This window comes from Notechis scutatus, chromosome 2 (assembly GCF_049901735.1).
Source record: "Notechis scutatus isolate UNSWTSFEM ecotype Mainland chromosome 2, rNotScu1.2, whole genome shotgun sequence".
In the NCBI taxonomy this organism is placed as follows: domain Eukaryota; kingdom Metazoa; phylum Chordata; class Lepidosauria; order Squamata; family Elapidae; genus Notechis; species Notechis scutatus.
In genome coordinates, this window is record NC_142010.1 from 110,914,343 (window position 1) to 110,937,398 (window position 23,056).

At 41.1% G+C, this 23,056-nt stretch overlaps 1 protein-coding gene across 3 annotated transcripts in view; it reads right to left on the reverse strand.

Moving 5' to 3' along the window:
• UNK (unk zinc finger) overlaps nucleotides 1-23,056 on the reverse strand; it is a 59,654-nt gene that overhangs the window by 15,521 nt on the left and 21,077 nt on the right. For all 3 annotated transcript variants that reach the window (XM_026667479.2, XM_026667478.2, XM_026667477.2), the window contains exons 2-10: nucleotides 8,409-8,618; nucleotides 7,844-8,020; nucleotides 6,784-6,914; nucleotides 6,517-6,652; nucleotides 5,991-6,108; nucleotides 3,841-3,925; nucleotides 2,153-2,295; nucleotides 1,359-1,406; nucleotides 599-799 (exon numbers count right to left, since the gene is read on the reverse strand). In XM_026667479.2, coding sequence (XP_026523264.1) covers nucleotides 599-799; nucleotides 1,359-1,406; nucleotides 2,153-2,295; nucleotides 3,841-3,925; nucleotides 5,991-6,108; nucleotides 6,517-6,652; nucleotides 6,784-6,914; nucleotides 7,844-8,020; nucleotides 8,409-8,618 — 1,249 coding nt within the window. The remainder of the gene's footprint in view (nucleotides 1-598; nucleotides 800-1,358; nucleotides 1,407-2,152; nucleotides 2,296-3,840; nucleotides 3,926-5,990; nucleotides 6,109-6,516; nucleotides 6,653-6,783; nucleotides 6,915-7,843; nucleotides 8,021-8,408; nucleotides 8,619-23,056) is intronic.

Genomic DNA, 23,056 nt, shown 5'->3' on the forward strand with positions numbered 1-23,056 from the left:
GGACTACTGCTATAGAGAGATCCATGACAGGAAGTTTGCAACAATTATGTATGCATTACTTGCCTGCATATCAGCCCTAAAACCAATTCACATAAGTTAGTACTCTTATAATAACCACCATTACAGAGACAGGGAGGTATTTGCCATGCCACTTTCTCCTTTTTTTCTGAATGCCTGGGACTACTTCAAAGGAATGCATGCCTTTCAATTCATTCATCATAGTCAGTTTTTAACAATGATGCTACTAGGCTCACGTGGCATATAAGGGTTTTCTGCTTATGGAATACAAAAGGTATTCCAAGGAAGTAAAAAGCATACTGCGAGGCATCTCTTCATTTTGCAGTGCATCCAAGTTGCAATAGAAAAAAAACTAATATTAATGTAGTTTTATAAAATTAGGATGAACAGGCAGGTTCTAAGGGTTTATCTGCAGATATTAAGGCACTCACAGGTACTACAAATCTAGCATGAAGTATTAACAATTGGTTCCAGAACTAATATATATCATTAATGAAAACAATATATTATATATCATACATACATACATATATACATACATACATACATACAATATATTTTTCTAGTATTTTATACCTACCTGGCATTTGAAATTTTTTAGATACTCTGCTCCAACCAGGTCTTCCCGTTCAAATCCGGGTGCCTTTTTATAGCTACTTGCACTAGTTACTGAATCTGTGGGGAAACCAATGCTTTCCAAACTATGGGGTTTTCCAATTGCACCAGGAGGGGATCCACATAAATTAGATGGGCTTCCAAGACTGCTATTTCTACAGAGGATCTAACAGGAGCAGGAAAAAAAGAAGATAATTTGTGTATCAGATTATAACACTCTCTACCTCTGTATCACAGCTGATAGTAAACTTCTAAAAGCTAAACTGTTAAATTCAATCAGGTTACTGAGATATACAAAGATATACAATTTAATAGAAGTCTAAATAATTACATTTTGCCTCAGTTCTTAGAAATATTGAGCATTTTTTCATCAAAGCCATATTTTTAAAGATGAGAATATCTTCACTGCAACTTTGATTGTTCTCTGTAGTTCATATGCTTTAACAGCTTTCTGCGACTCTGAGAGATCCAGATACCGCATGAACTGCCACAGTCTCAATAGATCATATGAATTTCTAATGCAAAATCAAGTACATTTCTTACTGAAAATTGATGTTTTCATATTTAAAATGGTTTGGAATTCTCACAGTGGAAGAAGTAAAACCATGAAATATGTTCTGCTTCTGCTTCAGAAAACAGGCAATTTGGAGATGCTTATCACAATAATGGAGGGAATATGTTCCCCAGTTCAAAATAATGCTTCTTTCCCTAGAGAGAATACTTACTGTAGCAGAAGTAGGGCTAGTTGGTAGCGTTCCTGGTTTATTCCATACCTACAGTACAAAGATAAACGAAACACATCATGTGACATGGACTACAGATTTCTAGGAGACACACAGGTTCACTCACTTGGGCATATTTTTAATTAAAATCAGCTTTATTCTTTCTGTCAGCTATATTACATATGTAGTATGTGTCACGGTATGATACAAATTTGGACTGGGATATGTGTAAGATCTCATGCAGTATTATAATCTACTCTTCAAAAGCATCCAAGGTGAAAAGTTATGCTAGGTAATAGCAATTCCACTTCTAAAAATTGTTTGGATCAGTTCAATTGAAAAGTGGCAAGATTCTGTGGAGGAATAACTAGAACTAACTAACATAATTTGTGCAATTTAAATGTTACAAAGATGCTGAGCTAGCTCTGAACCAGTAATTTATCTAGGACAGGTGTATCTAACCTGTGGGCCACAAGCCACACGTAGCCCTACACAGCTAATAATGTGACCCCCTCAAACTCATAAACTTTTAACATTATTATGTGTTATTTATATACATCCACTATATTATACATTTTATCTGCACCTCCAAAATAATTCCTCTTCACTCAGTGTGGCCCAGGCAAGCTGAAAGGTTGGACACCCAAGATGTAGAAGCAGTTGCCATTATTCACAAACATAAACTCAAGCTTTTGGGATCAAAAAGTGTCAGCAATGTTCTTTCAGAAAGAGCTTATATTTAGAGAGAACTGCAGTGTCACATGCTCAGTGAGGAATTTTGTAACAATTTTACATACATTGCTAAGGTCTGGGGCTTGTGGACTAGAAGGGCTGACAGGAACAGAATCGCCTGCTGCTGAGGGCATGTACATTACAGGGCCAGCTTGCGTTGGGCTAGAGACAGCCGACGTTGGCTGTAAATCTTCACTAAGTGGAGGTTCTATAGGAAACAGAACAAAACAAACCACGTGATAAATAGTTACAAAATGGGGTTCACAACAACTCTATAAGAGCAAAGGGTAAACAGCAATGCCTGGCACCCCTTCTAAAGGGCTGATCTTCCACACGCAGCAATCTACAAACCACTACAGAAAAAACAAAAAGGCATCACAAGACTAAGGCAGAGAATGTAACGTCTTCCTTTTTTTCTATACCAATAGTCTTAAAGAAGAACAGTTACATATTCATAGTAGTTGTTTCAATTAGGCTTTATGCTGCCCTAGTTTATTACACTTATGATTATTTATTCAATGTATATTCCACCTTTCTCCCTAAAGGGGCTTCAAGACAACTAACAATAAAATATAAACATTTTAAATAACTGAATCATACTGGAAAGGTCTGGCTGAAATTCCTTTCATATCGCCTGAAAAGACCTAAAAGTAACTCTAATGTAAAAGCAGGTTCATATTGAAATAAAAAAATGTAATCAACCCCCAAACTATGTATGTTTTCAAAAATTAAAAATGCTTTTGTTTATGATTGAAAAATAACTGATCTTTCAACGTGGACATAATATGATCACATAATTGTTTACCAGTTAGTAGTCTACTTATTTATTTTTGAGCTTAAAAATAGCCAAACCCTCAAAACACAAGCCCTATCTGCTGTGAGTTCTTTCATGAGATCTTGGCTTTGCATATCCCCATTGTCTATTTGAAAAGGCTGACAATCTTTATCCTATCCTCAATGCAAAAGGTGGACAGGAAGAGGCCTAATCTGAAAAATCATGGATCCAGAATACTTTGAAATTCTGGGATTTGGGGTGTACAAAAAGTGATGCACATTTAGGAGTGAAAAAATCACCCCTGTCTATGATGGCAACTAGGGGTTCAGGGAATGATCTCTTGAAGGTTTGTGCTTCTGTTCCAACTTTTTCTGACTCAAGTGATTATCCTTGTTAAAAAGTGAAAATAGACAATAAAAACGGATGACTGAATCATAACATCTGGATGCTCTAGGCATTTCCAAAAGCAATTGTAGATATCTTCATTGTTGGGAAGCAGTCAGTATCAAAAGCTTTAAAATTGTTTGCATTTTTTCCTTCACCATGCCCTTGTTTCATAATTGAAGGAAGAGCATGAGAAACAATATAGTAAAAAACAACAACACTTGTTCCTTTTTGTTCCCCAGAATTAAATCATACCAATAGCAAATTACAACTTCAAAATAAATAGTACACAGTATCATTCACAGTATCCTTAAATAGCCACTGGGTGTCACTTCTGCTTTGAGAACAAAGCGCAGAGCTATCAACCATCTGATGACTGAAGACTACCTTGTAAAAAAAATGCAGTCTCAAATAAAATTCACTACATATTATTTTTAGGTCCCCCCATATAACTAATTATGGGGAAGAAGGAAGTTTGGTTGCTTAGAATTGTACTTGCCTTGTTTAATACAGTAAGCAATGTTGTACTCTAAACAACACTCAGGACAACACTCAGTAGACAGAATATTGCTACATCAAGAGAAGACCACCTACGTTCTACATGTGCGAAGGCACAGAAGGGTCCCCTGGGACAGCTGCCAGATTGCTGCATATCGTTACATTTTGTGGATTTGTAGATCTGGGAAAAATAAAAAAACAAAAAAGAAAGTTGGGACAAGATGAAGCTGCTCAAACTCAGCTGCTTGCAATGGATTTAGAAAGAGATCAATGTATTAAGAAGTACGATAAAAAGTTCGATGTTTCGGATATGCTTTATATGTAGACTGCATAAGTCTTTGGAGACCGAGGCTATGCTGGGTCTTTGAGTAGCATACTGGGATGGGCAGCATTCCAAAAAACAAAGCACAAAATAGGCAGATCTAAAATAAATAAATTTTAATTTAATATAATTTAATTAACTCGATCGCTTAGATATGGATAATATATGTTTCCTGCCTGTCATTCCAAAAAAGAGAGCCAGTAGTGGCGTGATGGTTTAAGGCACTAGGCTAGAAACTGAATGGCTCTAAGTTCTAGTCCTCCCTTAGACATGAAACTAATTGAGTGATCATGGACCAGTCACTCTCACTCAGCTTTAAGAAGCTGGCAATAGCAAACCACTTCTAAACATCTTGCTAGGAAAACTGCAAGGATTTATCCAGGCTGTCTCCAGAAATCAGACTAACTTGAAGGCAAACAACAACAACAACAACCATTCTAAAAATAAAATTTGGAGGACTCTGGTTGACTGAAGGCTGCATATAAACCAGAGCCCCAGCCTATGTTTGAAATTAATATGTATAGAATTATACCTCAGATCTTTAAAGAACTATTTCCAGTGATGCATACATATACATAATATATGGGCTGAATTATAGAATAATCTATGGTTATTTACATAGAACCTCTAAGGGTTTATCCTTAAATATGCATGTAGAACCATAGTGTCAATTATCTTTGCAATTTACTCAAAGATTGTCCCGTCAAATGGAGCTAACCAGGAAGCCTATTTCAGTTTAGGCAATGCATTTTCAGCAAAAGAAGTAATTCAGAAGAAAACTTTTCAATTACATGGAAATCAATCCAGATGTCCTGGATCATTTGCTAGCCACACCCTCCTGGCACTTCCACCATACATGGCTTTGGCATAGTTCCTACATGTCACTATGATCACATGCCATCTTCTTTCCGGGACAGTTGAGCTTATTGTTTTTTGACTCCTTGTGAGACCTTTCACATCCCCAACTTTGTTTTAAATTGCTGGGATTTTGGAAAGCTGTTTTCCCATCAATCTGCCTTGTCCTCAACTTGGAACTCTCTAGTATATTTCAGAAGCACCCTTGCCAGGGAGCCCAATCTTAAATCTTTCTAGTGAATTTCTAAGCAATTTCACAATCTCTAAACAACAGAAAGGCTTGTAAACAGGATGCACTGAACTCATATTTTATATATTATTGAATCTATACATTATATTTCCAAACAAACAATAAAACATGCATGTATAAAACATAAATCTTTTTAAATAAAAACCCAGCTCTTTTTAGGGGGAAGTCATTCCATAGCCTGGGAAGCACACACGAGAAAGCTTTTCCCTGACTGTAAAGCCTCTATATCTTCATGAGGCTACAGAACAGGCTTCACCTCAGAGTCTAGTTTTCTCCTTAACTAAAGAGTTTCCTTATTAAGAGCACCACCATTTTCTGGATTTAACTTCAGCTTGTTCTCTGTCATCCAGTCTGTTATCAAAATGAGCAAACTTCAAAGAGACCAGTTGCATCTTGAAATTAGAAAGTAGGGAGCAATTGAGCAGGTTGCCACAGCTCTGAATGAGTTCCTTCTGAAGTTACATGTAGCTTTAAACAGCACAGGAGGATAAGCCAAGCCCTATGGGCCACTATAAGTCTAGAAGGTCAAACCATAGTCCCCCTGCAGCACTTTCTGACAGGAAGGACCAAAACTGTTGCAAAACAGTGTTCCCAAGGCACAATCTTGCCAGATGGTCAAGTAGAATGCCATGCTTGATGGTATCAAAAGCCACCAAGAAGACAAACCAATGTATTCCCTCAACTAGTTTCTGGTGTAAATCATCCTCCGAGGCAATCGAAACAGTAATTAGCATGAGTATTATATTGTTTATCATCTTCAGTAAATTGTGTAATTGCTGCATTTGTCTATGTAAATGCCCAACAAGGAAGAGTCTTTACCTCTGGGTGAAACTGTTGCTCTGTACGGGTATGACAGTACTGGCATGCATCTCCATTGTCACACTTACTAGGATCTCCCCACTCATCTCCATGTTTCACGCTAGGGCATGGGGAGGATCTTTAGCAATAGGCAGAAAAAGGAACAAATTAGAAAGTCATATAATTTTTGAGCCAAACAGAGTAACTGTATCTACAATATTTATATAGCTTAATTTCTGGCACTGAGTACCTTTACTGTTTGCTAGACTTCCTCAAGAAGGACAAATTGCACTTTATCAAAGAATGCTAAAAGAAATCATTTCTATTTAATTCAAATTGGCCCAAGCCAATATTTATAGATATGTAGTTGGGTTATAGCTGAGCCCTGAAACATCTCTCAAAATAGTGAATTAACTATTTAATATGAAATGCAATCTTCCCACCATGATTGATGTATTTATTACACTGAGATTAGAGTAAAGTTACTATCCAAATGAAGAAAATGTAAAATCTTGGCCCTTTATAACCAGGTTTTGAAGCACTGTACCTGTATTTGTGTTTTCTAGGACTCCTTCTTCTATCTTTGCTATTATGATAATAAGGGCAGGCATAACCTTGGCGACAGAGGCGTGGGGGCTTCTTACACTGTTCTGTTTTGTAGTTTCCCAAAACATACGTTGTGTCTGTAAAAATAAGTATAATTAGTCAATTAAAATCCTAAGCGTACTTACTCCTATACAAAGATGCTTTTTAGAGGATAGACTAATTCTAGTATAATTGTATTCAGTACTGTGTAAAATACCAAGGAACTTACCTTGCCACCTTGGCTCTTCACTGAGTATTTTCTCTATCATAGCATGGCTAGCAGCAACTGCAGACTGACCTTCTATGCCACTTTCTGATGTGGTCTGACCATTCTGCAAAGCTTCCATGGCCTGAAGCTCCCTTGGGGAACATAGATGAATTATAATTATGCAGGTACAGATACTCAAAGGAAAACGTATGTGCCTATTGGCTTTTTTGAAAAAAATATTTCTATATAACATTTAGATTCCTACTAAAAGCTGAGGTAAAAGGTAGCCTAGGAAAATAAACCATCACCACCAAAATTGCAATGGGAAAGGGTGATTTGCAGAGCTTACAGCTCTTAACTGTTTCCTCTGATTTTATTCTCTCCCCTTGGGCATCTCCTCTCCCTCAGATCCCAGATGTCTGTTGGCTGCATCATGGAAGAAGCAGTTGGGTGAGGAGAATGAAAAAAGATTTTTTTCTTTCTCATGCACCTCCAACTGTATTCACAGATGCTTGATGATGACTTGACTTCATTCACACATCTGCCTCAACCAACAGCCCGCGGGGCCACATCCACAAAATGGTGTGCCGTTTGTTGAGTATGTATTCTTACCACGAAGCCTCCATCTCAGTGCCAGCCTCTTGTTCTGGGAAAAAAAGTGATGTTTTCCCATGGAAAACACAGTTCAATTTCCTATGCATGCCTTAGGGCTCTATAGCTCCACGACCATTTTTAGTTTGGCTGGTAAGGGAAAATAAAATAGGCCAAGCAATCAAAGTTGTTTTTCTTTTTAAGGCTCAGGTAGGAACATATTCCATGAAGTTGCTATTCCTACTAACCTCCACTGCTTAGTTTTCCTCCTCTCCAGTATCCAAGAGAAGAGGAAAAACTGGTGACAGTCTCTCTCTTCCAGCAGATGTAAAGACTTGTTGGAAAGGGGAAAAAAATCTAAAGAGACAGGGTTCTTCTGCCCTCCCTGCTCCATTCCCCTTCCCTGCAGTTACTCTTACCTCCATTTTACATTCCAGGATTTCCATTTAGATTTAGCAAGTAAATATCACAAAATTTATTCCCTACCCACCTGATATCATAAACTGGAGAACGTAGGTCATGTGGTCCATGAGCAAAAGCACAATGAAGGCCATTCTTGGTGCAATTTCCTTTTGAATCAGTCTCATGGATGCAGATTCCAGTTTTATAGTAGCGTAGATGGTATCTCCGTTCTGTATCACCAGTAGTTCTATGCAGGAATGGACACCTAAGGAGGAAGGAGAAAAAGAAAGAGCTCGTAGAAACTTAAAATCTCAAACATGCTTTCCAACCAAAAAACAACAACAATCATTTTAGATAAACAGTCATCAGGGTTGGAAAATCCAGCATTTGTTTCCTTCTGAAAATAATTCCACTTGTAAATTAAGGACCTATGTAAGGATTCAATCCTCTAAACAATTATTTTATGATAAATCTCACAAATTTCTCTAGAATTATTCCAAAGCACAAAACTTTGAAACACAGCCTTTCACTTTGAGAGGAATATATATATATTCCTCTCAAAGTTTTTAAAAGCTGAATTTATGAATTTTCTTCTGTTAATATGGACTGGACTTTCCGTCAGGTCAAGTAAAATACAGCCTTGAGTAACTTACTCATCTCCTTCAGGGCAGATCCCTGTGGTCTCATCATATTTGGTGCAGTAAATGTCAGGGCTATAGTTAAAGGTGCCATCCCGACGGCGGATAGATCGGCGACGACGCTGGTTAACAAAGTGCCAGTGGAAGCATGTGTAGGGCCTATGCTGAGTACATTTGTGCTGCACAAACAGGGGACACTGCTCTGTGCGGAATTCCTTCAGGTATCTGCAGAGCGAAAGAGACTGGTTTGAGTTATAGCTGGAAAGCTCAACTGAGCCCCAGCACAGATTCACACCAAATCACTCTCCCTTCTTGTTTTAAGTTGGCATTTAGATATATTCATAAAAAAGCTGGGCAAACATATGGTAGATGTGAATAAATTATTCATTCATTATTCATCAATCAAGACTTCTTCCCCAACACCCATACTTGGTGTTTTTCCATTTGCCTTTTACTTTCCACAAGCAAGCTAGTGAGTTAACATTCAGTTTAATTTTTCCATTCTTGCATTTTGTTTCAGTTGAGTTAAAATTAGATTACCATCTTTGTGGCAGCTATGTGCTATCAAATGGGTATCAGAGCAAAAGAATCAAGAGATAAAGAAAGGGCAGATAGTTTGTAGAAACTTTTTGCATTAATTCCTGACTAATAAATCTACAGTCTAAAGAAATGGGAACTTGCACTATATGAGAAGATTAAGGAAAGGCATCAAGTATTTCTATCAGTTGAAGTTCTCTCTCTCCTTATAATACTCAGGAGTATATTTTGCAGGAACAGAAAAGAAGATGGCAGATCTGGTACTGGAAAATTTACTTTGATACCAGTGTAGAATAGGGCAGCCTGCAAACTGCCTACCCTACCCTAAGTCAAGAACATGAAATGCGATTCAGAAGAAAGCAAGAAGTGTTTTGATTTATTATATATTATATGGAAAGGTAGATTAACTTTTTAAAAATTACATGTTAATGCTAGAAAAGGAAATTTCTGTATCTGCTTTCATATGTTATTTGATACTATTAACTTCTAGGCCTTCCCACTTACAAGCTTGTGCTGCACAAACAGAGGACAGTTTTGCTTAGTTTGAACAGTTAGTTTTGCTGGAAGGCAGTGAGAAAACTATAGAAGTAAGAACTGGTCCAAATAAGGTAGATAACCCTTAGCTTGATGATCCATCTGTTTGATGCCCTCGCTGGGAATCCTACACATTTAGAAGAATACATGTATTTTAGACACAGTTCTATACAATTTTGCTTTGATGTGCATGTGAGCAAGCAAGTGTACTTATGGTATAGGAATACATCTTTGTTTACTCAAAAATATTTGAATTTTCTTAGGAAACCGAGTAGGTTATTTAAAAACAACATGTAAAACAATTGAAGAGGCATTGCTTCAATATTTACTAACATAACGTAAACTGAATAATTTAAACCTTGAGTCCATCTGCACTATTTTGATTTAATAATTCTGGATTCTCAAGTACTTATTACTACATGGTTTTTAAATGAATACAATTAATTGCAAACACTAAAAGATAACAGATAGTTCTTGACTTAGTCTATTCATTCAGTGACAGGTCAAAGTTACAGCAGTATTTAAAAAGTGGATTTATGACTATTCTTTGAAATTCCAGCCATTGCAGTCATGTGATTGCACACTCAGATGCCTGGCTCACAATTACATCGCAGCGAGCCACATCATGTGATTGCCATTTGCAATCTTCCCTTCTGGCTTCCCACAAGCAAAATCAATGGGGAAACCAGCAGGGAAGGTTGCAAGTTGCCCTAGAAAGTTGCTCCCACAGCTTTTCCTCCCAAGGAGCCTGTTACAGAGTGCAAATTCTGAGGAATCTGTTACTTCATAGCACCCCTGTTCATCCACACTCCGTAGTGTGCCTGCAGCACCACCTCGCCCTCCTGAACCCTTCGATGACCCACCTAAGGTCACCCCAAGCAGCCTCCGCTGACCCACCTGAGGCCTCTGCCAGCTTCTGCTGACCTACCTATGTTCTCTAGGGCCTGCCTGCAGCACCTCCACCTCTCCCATGGCACCTGCACCTTCCCACTGCTTTTTTCCCACTCAATAACTCATACAACCTGGGGTTATGATAGGAACTGGGAGTGCCAGGATTGCTGTCATTAAGCAGTGCATCACATGATATTGTGCTTTATGACTGCATCACTCCCACTGCAACTATGGCAATCCCAGTCCAATTGTTGGTGTAACTCAAGGACTACATATAGTCGTGATGGCGAACTTGTGGCACACGGAGCCATTTGTGCCGGCATGCGAGCTGCTGGCAAACTTACCTACTGCGCCTCACAGCTGATTTTTGGCTGGTTTGAGGCCTTTTTCGGCCTCCCAGAGGCTTGAAAAAAGCCTCTGCAGGCCAAATAGGCCCACTGGCGCAGTGCAGGTAAGGGGACATGGGGGGCAGTGGTGTGGGGGGGGCGTTGGGGGAGATTGCATGCTCATGAACATGAGGCAGGGCAAAATGTTAGCCACCACTGACCTATAGTGTCAAAAATCAAGAATTTTTCAAATGTACAGAATTCTGTAAACAGTTTTGTCTGCTCAACACAAGGGAACAGTTTTCATTTGGAACATTTGGTTGCAGTCTAATATTCCACATTCACTATTAACCAGCAGAATTAGAACATCTTTATTTGCAATGGTTTTTATCAATACTAATTACATGTTTTTTTTAAAAAAGCATGTAAAATCTTGTTTGAACTAAAGTAGGGAAACAAGCAAGCTTATTTCAGTATTTACATCATGTAATAATTTATATTACTTTTATTGCAAATGCAAAAGAATTCTTACATAAGCAACCTATTCCCAAAGGATTAACAAACTTTACACAGGAACAGCCAGTCAAGAAAGCTCACCAATGCAAATTAAGCTTGGAAATCATCATCATGATCCAGGTCTAAATTTAAAGCAAGAAATAATGTACGTGTAAATGTGGACATAACTAGAGCATTCCAGTGTGAACAGTACAAGATATGTTCATGGATGAGTCATTTGTCCTACAGTAAATAAATTGGTTAATAAGGCCCCAATCCCCAACCAAGTAAGACAACTTCCTTTAGACTCTTAATATGATTAACATAATCAAACTGTAAATCACAAAGCTAGTATGCCATTTCATATGATTAAATGACATAGCTTTATCAAAAGGGAACAGGAAATGGGCGTTGGTAGAAGTTACCCTGAACGCCCTTTCTATCTATGCTGCGAGAGAGCTCAGGATGGGTTGACTCCTTCCTATGACGTCATTTAGCTGAGTCTGTACTAAGATATAAAAGCCAGACCCCGGAAGTTACCCCAGCTTTGGCGAAGATACTTGATAGACTGAAAAGTGTCTCTGAAAGCACAAATGAATACAGAAATATGACTTACCCTCTCTCAACAAATCTGGGCTCTCTCGCAGCATAGATAGAAAGGGCGTTCAGGGTAACTTCTACCAACGCCTATTCTCCTCCATGCTGCATCGAGAGCCCAGGATGGGACATACCAAAGCTTGCATGTCCACGGGCGGGTCCTCGTCCGGTTCATCACACCAACTGTTGAACCACTCGTTGAAGCACCCGTCTGCCAAAGGCTGAAGTTGCCAAGGCAAAGGCATCCAGGCGGTAGTATCTGATGAAAGGAGACAGAGATGTCCATGTGACAGATCTCCTCCAAGGGTGCTTGGGTCGCCCAGGCAGCCGAAGTGGCCATGTTTCTGGTAGAGTGCGCCATCAGACTTCGAGGAACCAGAAGGCCGCAGTTTTGTAGGCCTGCTCAATGCAAGATCTGACCTACCTGCTAATAGTAGGAGAAGAGGCCTTGTGCCCCAAGTGAGAAGGGAAAAGGAAACAAACATGGCTTCTGACTTCCTGAAGGAGGAAGTGCGCTTAATGTATATTCTAAGAGTCCTTCTATGTCTAGCGTGTGTCACTGCTGCTCTAAGTCATGGTGCGGGAGGGGGCAGAAGCCAGGCAACATAATGTCCTGGGCCCTGTGGAACAGGTGTTAACCTTTGGAAGAAATGAGGGGTCCAAACTGAGGACAACCCTATCATTGTGAAAGGAACAAAGGTCCTGTCTGATGGAAAGAGCAGCAAGCTCGGATACCCGCCTGGCTGAAGTGATGGAACACTACCTTCAGAGTCAGGAAACGGAGAGACAATGTTCTAAGGGGTTCAAAGGGGGGCTTCATAAGGGCATTAAGGACCTCATCAAGATCCCAGGAAGGATACCTGTGAACCACTGGGGGTGCAGGTTGGAAGTCCCTCTTTCAAAAAAACTTCCTGACTGAAGGGTGATGGGATAAGGAAGGAAGCGAACCCCATGAAAGAACCGAGGAGAGGGCCTCAACCTGCCTGCGTAAGATGTTGGGAGCCAAACCTTTCTACAGATCATGCTGAAGGAATCTAAGAACCTCTGCCAACTGGGCTGAAGCAGGAGAGAGACCCTCCCTAAGGAACCCTCGGGAAGAGCCTTCCAGGTGGCATCATAGATGCGCCTTGTAGAAGGTTTGCGAGATGCCAAGATAGTGATGATGACCCTTTCAGGAAGATCAGCCACCCCTAGCCGCTGCCGCCCAAGTGCCACATGGTCAACTTGAGCCACAGGGGCTCCGGGTGGAGCAGAATCCCCTGATGAAGAGAGGTTAGATGGGCTGGGATCCTCCAAGGAGAAGCCCCCGATAGGTTGACCAGGTCTGCAAACCAGGGCGTCCTTGGCCAATAGGATGTCAGGAGGAGGAGCTCCGCTCGTTCCTCCAACATCTTCTGAATTACTGCCAGAATGATGGGAAGTGGGGGAAAGGCATAGAGGAGACTTTTGGGCCATCTGCACCAAAGAGCATTGGTCCCCTTAGCTCCCTGCAAGGAAACCTGGTGAAGAATCTGGTGACCTGGGTGATTTGAGGAGTGGAGAAGAGATCCACCTCCAGCATTCCGAATCTGAGGGAAAGGTCCCTGAATAGAGATGGAGGAATGGACCATTCTGCCTGGTCGACTAGGCTCCTGCTGAGCCAGTCGGCCTGGGAGTTGTCGATCCCGGAGATGTGGTCCGCCAAGATTGACAACAGGTGTTTCTCTGCCCATAACACCAACTGTAGCGCCTCTCCCATGAGGGCTCTGGATCTCGTCCCCCCTTGCCGGTTGACATGAGCTATGGCGGCCATGTTGTCCATAAGGACTAGAACATGAGAGCCTGTCACTGAGTGCCTGAAATGCTTGAGAGCTAGAAAAATGGCTCTGAACTTTAGCCAATTTATGGGAAGGGCCAGCTCTGACCTGGACCAAGGTCCTGAGCTATCTGGCCCTGCATATGGGACCCCCAACCCAGGAGGCTGGCATCGGTGGTTATCACTAGCCTGTCTGGGACCCTGAAAGGGAGTCCCTTCCAGATTAACGGGGAACATCACCAATTGAGAGATCTCCGGATTTGTGGCAGGAGCAGGACCTTGATGGATGAGAGGCTGGTTCCTGTTCGTTGGTAGGGAAGCAGGAACCATTGGAGTGGACGGGAGTGGAAAAATCCGTGGCTCTGGAGATATGACAGGGTAATTTGCAGAACCCGATGGGCTGCATGGATGGAGGAGGACAGAATCAAAATGTTGTCCCAGTAGCATTGGATCCTCACTGGAACAGAATGCAGAGATGCCATCAATGCCGCCAGAACCTTCGTGAAGACCCTTGAAGCCGATGAGAGGCCGAAGGGAAGTGCTCGATACTGGTAATGGATATTCTGATAACAGAAACGGAGAAACTGGTGATGATGAGGCCAAAAGGGGATGTGGAGGAAGGGTCCATGAGATCAATGGAAGAGAGGAGATTGCCCTCCTGAACACTCTCTAAAATAGAATGCAGAGTCTGCATTTTAATTTGTCTGTATTTTACAAATTGGTTGAAAATTTTTAGATCCAGGATGGTTTGCCACCGCCCCTGAGGCTTTGGGAACGATGAAAAGGCGAGAGTAAAGCCCACATCCCCTTTGAGAGGGGGCAACAGGTTGAATAGCTCGGATTTCAAGAAGGTGTTGAATGGCCTGTTTCATGAGGTCCTGCCTTGAAATGTCCCGAGAGACAGGCCAGCTCAAAAAAGAAACCATTTTTTTTCTCCCCCCCCTTTTGGGGGTGGCATTAGGAAGTCCAATTGTAACCCTGACCTAATGGTGCAGAGCATGCAGGCATCCGTCGTTGACTCCTCCCATTTGGAGGCTAAGAAGGCTAGGCCACCTTCCGGTGGGTGGGGAGACCGAGGGATTACTTAGAGCAACGAAGGAACGACCCCCACCCCCCGAAAGGGCTGTTTACCAGTAGAAGGTTGTTGCCTGCCAGATGTTTCCGCACGTTGGTCTTGGCGATGGGAGTATGGACTCTGAGACTGGGGGAAGCGGGATGAGGTCTCTGCTCGAAAGGCAGGAGGGTGATAAGGAGCTGGGCGATAGTCGGCTCTCTTTCCAGAAGAAGAGAGAATCTCTGGTTTATCTCTGGTTTCGATGCAATAAGGTTCCAGAGCATCGCCAAAAAGCTTATCGCCCGTGAATGGAACTGAAGTCAGCTTCCATTTACGGTGTGACTCCGCCTGCCAATTTCTGAGCCATAACAGTCTTCTTGCTGCTACTGAAGATGCCATGGCCCTAGATGCAAATTTGGTGGAATTGAGAGTGGCATCTGCAGTGAATTCCGCCGCTGCGATAATCTTATTAAGGTCTTGGTCAGATGTAGGCAATCTAATCTGGAGTTGGTGCAGCCACTGTATGGATGCCCTCGTGAAAAAAGGATGCTGCTGTTGAAGGCCGAACAGCCCATGCAGCGCCGGAATGTCAACAGAAGGCACTGCCAGGGCATTGTCCAGGGCTGCGCTGACGTTGTAGAAACGCTTATCCAGAGAAGATGGGCAAGGACCTGCTGAAGGGGAAGCACACTGTTCCTTGACCATGTCCAGGAGCAAAGTGGGAGAAGACAAAACCCCTGCATGCTTGGAGAAGAGTGCATCTCCCTAGCTAGAGGGATTTCCTTGTGGCTCGGGAGCCACTTCCTCTGGCGACAGCTTGGCAGTGACCAAGGCCTTGCTGAGTAATGGCCTGAAGAGAGAAGGATTGAAGACCAATGCAGAGGATGTCTGCTCTGGGCGAGAGTCCTCTTCCTCTGAAAGATTTTGGTCAAAGGTCTCACCCTAAATCAGGGTGATGAGGCAGGGAACTTATAGATTGAGAAGGGCCTGAGCCCTTTTCAGAGGTCGAAGAATTTGCTTGAAGCCTTCAGCCAATCCCTGCCTAATGGCCAATGAGACAACATCTTGGATATTCCCTGGTCTATGCTCAAAGGTAGAGGCAGAAGGCAGAAGGCCCGCTGCTGTGGGAGTGAAGGTGGCTTCAGGCCTAGATTGAGAAGAGGTTCGAGGCCTGGAGGGAGGGGGAGGAGCATAGGGCCTAGAAGCCTGTTGGAAATAAGGCCCGGATCTGCTTAGATCCTGAGGATCATATTGTACTGCTAAAGCCTCAGGAGACCAGGATGGAGGATGGAAAGGCTCAAGATAACTTCTCCTCCCCTGGGAGGGCTTGGCTGGGGCCCACGAGTATCACCTGAAACCTGCTGTAATTGCACTCCCTTCTGTTGAATAGTTCTGTTGAACTGCCTCTCTAGGGCTGCATGTCTACGCTTTTCTGCCCTCAACTATTCTATTCTGAAGCCTTAGTTGCCTTCTTAGGGGCTAGAGCCTTAGCTCTGATTTTAGCAGCCACCTCCCTCTGGACCGATTGGGTGCGTTGCCTACGTCTTCTTCTCTTATTGGGATTAAGAGACTGCTCCACTGGGGGGGAAAGCTATGCCTGACCCTTATCTTGCTCCATTGTAGAATAAAAGGCTCTTGCGATGGAAAGAAACTGTTTGTAAATTTTTCTATTAAGCCCCTTAGGGTATAAATGGCCCCCGGGCTTACAATATGGCCGCTCACCTCGTGGTAGAAGGCTTCAATCCAAGATGGCCGCTGACTATGGGAAACAGGCTCCGAGATAGAAGAATCGCTCCTTAGGCTATAAAGAGCCCCAAGCGAAGTCAGCAAAGGAAAGGCAGCCTCTGGCCACACGATTAGCTGGCTGACGCTGTTATCGGTTTGCTGATCGCTTTTTAGACCGCTCAAACCGCAGGTGTGGGGGAGGTCTACAGACGCTGCCCAGCTTGCCTGAACAATGCTCTGGCAACGCTGCTCCCAATGTTGCAAGAGAGAGAGAGAGCCCTGCTCTCCTGGAAGAGCAGCTGTCCAGATCCTGGAAGCTGCTGAAGCGAGGAAAAAAGGTACTGAAGATTGCTGGTGAGTGCTATCTACAGAACCTCAGCTGGCTGACGCTGTTATCGGTTTGCCGATCGCTTTTACGACCGCTCAAACCGCAGGCATGGGGGAGGTCTACAGACGCTGCCCAACTTGCCTGAACAGTGCTCTGGCAACGCTGCTCCCAACGTTGCAGGAGAGAGAGAGCCCTGCTCTCCTGGAAGAGCAGCTGCCCTGGGACCTGCTTAAAGCGAGGAAAAAAGGTACTGAAGATCGCTGGTGAGTGCTAACTAACAGAACGCTTTCAGAGACACAGCTACTGACTGAAAGGAGCTGAGTCAAAAGCTGGGGTAACTTCCAGGGGCTGGCTTTTATATCTTAGTACAGACTCAGCTAAATGACATCATAGAAAGGAGTCAAACCATCCTGGGCTCTCGATGCAGCATGGAGGAGAAAGGGAAAATAATGTCGAAACTATGTATCAGGCAAACTGCTTTCTATATAAGAAATCTAAACAAGATGTATGTACTATTTGCAGAAGTGTTCCGTGTTTCTATATTCTAGCAGACCTAAAGGGACACTAGGACTGCAGGATCAAAATGATCCAATAACTTTGACTTGAAAGAGTAAAATATATGAGCCCTAAATAAGGCATATTTAGTTGACTCCCAAGTTCTTTACTTTGTCTCTGTCTATGTGAGATCAGCCATGTTTGGAAATTAAGAATCTTCTATCATAGATTTCTCCTGTTTCCTTAAAAATGTTTTGTTTCAGGAGATTCATGGCAGAAGTAAGCAAGTGAGGAAAAAATGTTCTCAGAACATGTTTTCCTTGCTGGTACTCATATCTGGTCACAAATAATCTTTGTTCATTATTTATTTTATTATATTAATGTAGTAGATAAATATTTCAGTTTATTTCTGAAGATACATGGCTTTATTAATTATTACATTTATATCTCTGATATTAACTTTGGTGCTTAATTTGTGGCCTTTAGTATTGTATTAGACCAGTGGTGGCTAACCTTTTTGGGCTCCCGTGCAGAAAATTTTGTGCGCTCTCGCTTGCCAGCACCCAGAAGACAATGCGTGCAGGGGGGGGCATGCCCCCTGCACATGTGCATGCGAACCCCTGTGTATGCCACACGTCTCTGCGCATGCGCATGTGTTTCCCGCACCCCCTGCACATGCACTCCAGATACCTGACAATCAGCTATCGGGCAGGTGGATCATGTTTTGAAAGAGAGTAGAATTGGGATTATTACTTTTTGCTTGGAATTGGGGTGGGGTTCTTCTACTTCTACTACAGTAGTAGCTGTAGTAGCTTCTACTACAGTTCTTGGATACTTTTTATCTCAAAATAGAGGGAGTTTTTTGCAACTGAAGAGAGGAAAGAGTTTTTAGGACCACAAAATAACAGCATTTCCTAACTGCATAAAGGCCTCACGTTGCACTTTAGGACAGAAGTAAACATACTAGTGGCTGGGTTTACCCATTAGTCTTAACCAGTGTTGGGCTGCAACGGATTAACAACTAGTTCGGTGGGCGCACGCTTCGGGTGGGTGGGGCCAGCTGATTGTCAGAACTACCGGTTCGCTCGAACCAGTCTGAACCAGCAGCAGTCCACCACTGGTCTTAACCAAACAAAACAAACTTAATTATGGCTTAATGCAATATACCCAGGGGTGGGCTTCAAATTTTTTAGCAACGGGTTCTTTGCCCAGTTGCTGGGTGGGCATGGCCATGGTGGGCGTGGTCTAGTCGACCTCCTGCACCATGTCAGGGAGGGCGTTTTTGCCCTCCCAGGCTCTGGAAGCTTTCCTCGAGCCTCCGGGAGGACGAAAATGGCCTTCCCGGACTCCAGAGGCTCTCTGGAAGCCAGAAATGGGCCTGTTTCTGGCCTTCCTGAACTTCCAGGAGGCACGTTTTTCACCCTCCTTGAGCCTCCGTGCACATCCTGTACTTACCTGCATTCAAAATGGGCCACATAGGGACTCCTGGGAGGGGCGAAGTGGGTGGGGCCAGCCAGGAGTAGGATTTGGGGGTTCTCTGAACTGTGCAGAATCTTAGCTAGGGGATCTCCAGAATGCCTGTGAATCAGTGGTGGGATTCAATTTTTTTTTACTACCGGTTCTGTGGGCGTGGCTTGGTGGGCACAGCAGGGGAAGGATACTGTAAAATCTCCAGTCAGAAGTGATATTTGCCAGTTCTCCAAACTACTCAAAATTTCTGCTACCGGTTCTCCAGAATTGGTTAGAACCTGCTGAATACCACCACTGCTGTGAACCCCCAGCAGCCCACCCCTGAATATACCACAAGATGTAAATCAAGACTGTGGTCCTGCCTTTGATTTGGAAATGCAATTTCTGTTTGTTTTGACTCAACAATTTGAATACGGTATATTAATTTATTTTTAATTCAAGTAACTGAGGAATCTCTCTACTTAAATTTTATCTCCGAGTCTGACAGTCTAATGTTGGAATTATAGAGTCTGGAATACTGAAATTTTCAGACTGTATTTTGAGTAATTGAAAGTAAAATGGGTTTGATTTTTGTAATTTTCATATCTTCTGAATGCACCTGTTGGTGCACTTCATTTCTCCCATAAAAATAAGAACCAAACAAAGCAACCAGGCCTAGAATCACTAAGAGTTGTAACCATTTTTCTTGTGTAATAATTTCAAGTTTAAAAAAGTCCCCCCTAAAGTAGCTATTTCTTCATCACTGTCTGAAGCTGCCATCAGGAAGAATGTGCTAAACAGCACTAAATGTTATAGAATTATCATTATAATTTGTTACAAGTCTATGTGTATGTAAAACTGAAATCTATTTATAAGTGGGAACAATTTACATTACATTTTTCAATATACATCTAAGGCTTCTTACATACATTTACAGATTTTAAGTCTCTCCAGAATATCTCATCAGTTTCTTTTTTGTGCAGCACACATAATTCCCTCTTAACTGCCAAAGTGGAAGGAGTCATCAAGAAGCAAAATAGTTCATCTAAGAAGCTAAATGATTTGTTTTCCTTTGTTAGCTACAACGTATGTCCTCTGAGTTTAATTTACTCTGATTATTTACAAACTAAATAAGCAGAAATCTCCAATCCGCCCTCTTGAATTTTATGCAGTTGTAAAGAGAAAACATTGACAGGGGAACTTACCCTACTTGGTTGAGGAAATCCTTTCCACTACCTAAATATTAAAGAGCCCTACTGTCCTTAGCATCTAGCTAAACCATTTTTGTTTGTTTTGTCATTTCTGCAAAAATTAATCTTAGAAATAAAATAATACTAACATCCAAATAACCAAAGCAATTTCTTGACACAATACACCCTTGGAATTCAATGGGCCTTTGGATGTTTCATGCATTGGTATCTCTGCTGTTATTCTGGTCTCAGTCATAATCTTCAAGAAGCAAAATACTTCTCCCCTCCCCCCCAAAGAATGCATTAGCATCCCTTACTACTGAGTGAGAGGCCTTAAAGAAACAATTGTTTCCTTTCATCGAAAACAGGGCTATCAAACTTGTGGCCCGCGGGCCGAATGCATCATGTGATGCCGCCGTGATGACGCAAATTTGACACCCCTGATCTAAAACATACAGTCTGGTTTATTTTCATATCAAGCAAAATAAACAGCAAACCCAACTTTGAGAATAAATTAAATTGATAAAAATGCATGTTAGAACCTAATCAGCAATAGTTCTGAAACTGCATTAAATTTTGGCATTCTGTTTTTCTGACATTTTACACAACTTTTTTTTCTTAAACTGTAACTTGATCATATAATCACAGTATCAAATATTTATATTACATTTGCTCAGAATCAATTTAAGTAGTTTTTAAAAGCATCATAGTTACATAAAATATAGCATCTAAATAGAAGAAGAAATGTTATCGTTATTTTAATTGTCCCATCTTGTTAAATTAGTCATAAACAGTAAAAATTGCATAGCAATTTCAGGTCAATAAGTGCTTTTTTAAGTAGGCTCAACCTAAGTATTCTAAAGGTCCTAATAAACTACAGGAGGACTTGTATTTATTTTGACTTTTATCAAAATATTTCTAGTAGTTTGCTTTACCTAACAAGCAAATATGCTGAAAACACACATACCTTCAACAAGGTAGGAAAAAGCCTAGATAACTACTCAAGGACAGCTTGAAACATTTGCTTTCAGCAAGAACCAAAATATTTTATATTTTGTAGAACACAGTGATAATGAGAAAAAGAAGTAAATTCATTTGGTTATGTGACCAACTTCAAAGAATATACAGTAATTAGAAGTATTCTTTTACAAGATGAACATTACTCGGGAATATGACAATAGTAAAATACAATCTTAACAAGAGAATCATTAACATGTACCTTTATAATAGTAACCAAAGGCCATATCTGTTCTTGACCAAATATAAATACTGACTGAAATCCAAGACTAGGAAGCTAAAATTCCAAATGTTAATTGCTTCTAAACCAATGTTAGTTATCAAAAATAAAAAAAATTAGAAGGCTGAAAAATCTACCCTTAACAGCTCTTTCATTAGAAAACACGATTTTTAAATGTGCAAATAACCACAACAATCTAATTCTACCTCCTTTATGTTTGAGGTTTGAGTATCTTGGTTAAGTAGAAATGTCAATATTAGCCTACCATTCTGAAGCCTGGCTTACTACTGTTAATCTGTAGAATCCACATATTGGCCAAATTCCACTTCATCAATATATTCCATTCAGCTTTAACACACAAACTCCTTCAGTATTAATGGAAAGTCACTATAGTGTAATAAGTACAGTGTTGAATTAGAACTAGTGAGATCCAGTCTCGAATCCACCTTTCAGTAAGGGAAATTCAGTATGTGATTTTAGGTCAGTCAGTCTCAGCCTGTAGAAGCTTGCTTTTGTGAAGATAATTGGAGATGCTCATATAAACTGTTTTAAGCTCTTGAAAGAAAGGTAAGATATAAAAACATTAATGCCTTTGAGAGACTAGACTCTTGCCTGAGTGAGTCTCTACAGTTTTCTTGCAAAAATTGGAGAAGTAATTTGCCACTGCCTTCTACTTAGGGCTGAAAAAGAATGACTGGCTCAAGGTCATCCAGTTGACTTTGTGCCCAAGGCAAGACAAAACTCATGGGTTCCAGTTTCTAGACTAACCAAACTGGCTCTCCAAAAATAAACATATTAACTTGTGCTTTCCCCAATAAATCACACCATTCACATGGTAGCAAATAAAATGTTGTCTACAATGAACATGGATAATGGAAGCAACTGGAGTCTCAATGCCTCCCAGATTCTTTCTTTCTTTCTTTCTTTCTTTCTTTCTTTCTTTCTTTCTTTCTTTCTTTCTTTCTTTCTTTCTTTCTTTCTTTCTTTCTTTCTTTCCTTCCTTCCTTCCTTCTTTCTTTCTTTCCTCCCTCCCTCCCTCCCTCCCTCCCTCTTGCCTTCTGGTGGCATCCAGATTTTTACACAGAAAGTTAGTGGAACAGGGATATTTTCTTGTTTTCTAGGACCATTTGGGAGTGAACAATATATAAATTCACTTAAACATAAGTAATATTTTGGTGTGAAAAGGTATAATTCTCAGGCAGAAGCATATTTTTTAAATGAAATAAAATCTGGAGATTCTCAGTCATGCAGGTCATGATTGTCCCAAAGGTGCTTTATCTAAAGACTACTGGACTTTCCCCCTCTCATCCAGTTCTGAAGAAGCTTCTTGGATGGGAAAGGAAAAACAAAAAAAGTCCAATTTGAAAAAGCACCTTTTGAAAAAGCACCTTCAGGAAATGAAAACTACATTTAATGTTTGAGAAGGTGAGAAGACACAGGACACAATGGGGATAAAGCCATATCATACATAAGGTTTGAGATAGAATTTTCAATGTAAAAATGGCAAGTGATAATTGTGCTTTCAATTTTCAGAAATCCTAATTAATAACAAGGCCTAGGGGCTGTACATTATTCATCAATGTAAGGCTCAAAACAATCTTTCTGAAATCTCAGTGCTGTTATCATTCAAATTTTAACTATACAGAGGTATATGATTTAAATATCTAAGAAAAAACAAGGAAGATTCCCATTTCCCATTGGCTGAACCTTTCAGCTTGAAAAGTATAAATCTGTATTAAGCTTCAGCATCTTCCTCTTACTTTTTCTGATATACACTTTCATAAAAAATACTCTCCTATTCTGTTCCACTCAACTAAACACCTGTGTTTTGTGAGCCAGACACCAAAAGCAAATTGGCATCCTCAATTAAGTAACTGAATGCTAATTCTTCCACCTCCCTTTTTGTATTAAAAGGTCAGCTTGCCTCTTTTCTAAGTGTAGCACTGATTAAAATCCATTATTTTATTCCCAAAGAAAAGGAAAGGTACAGCAAACTTCTTAAACAGCTAT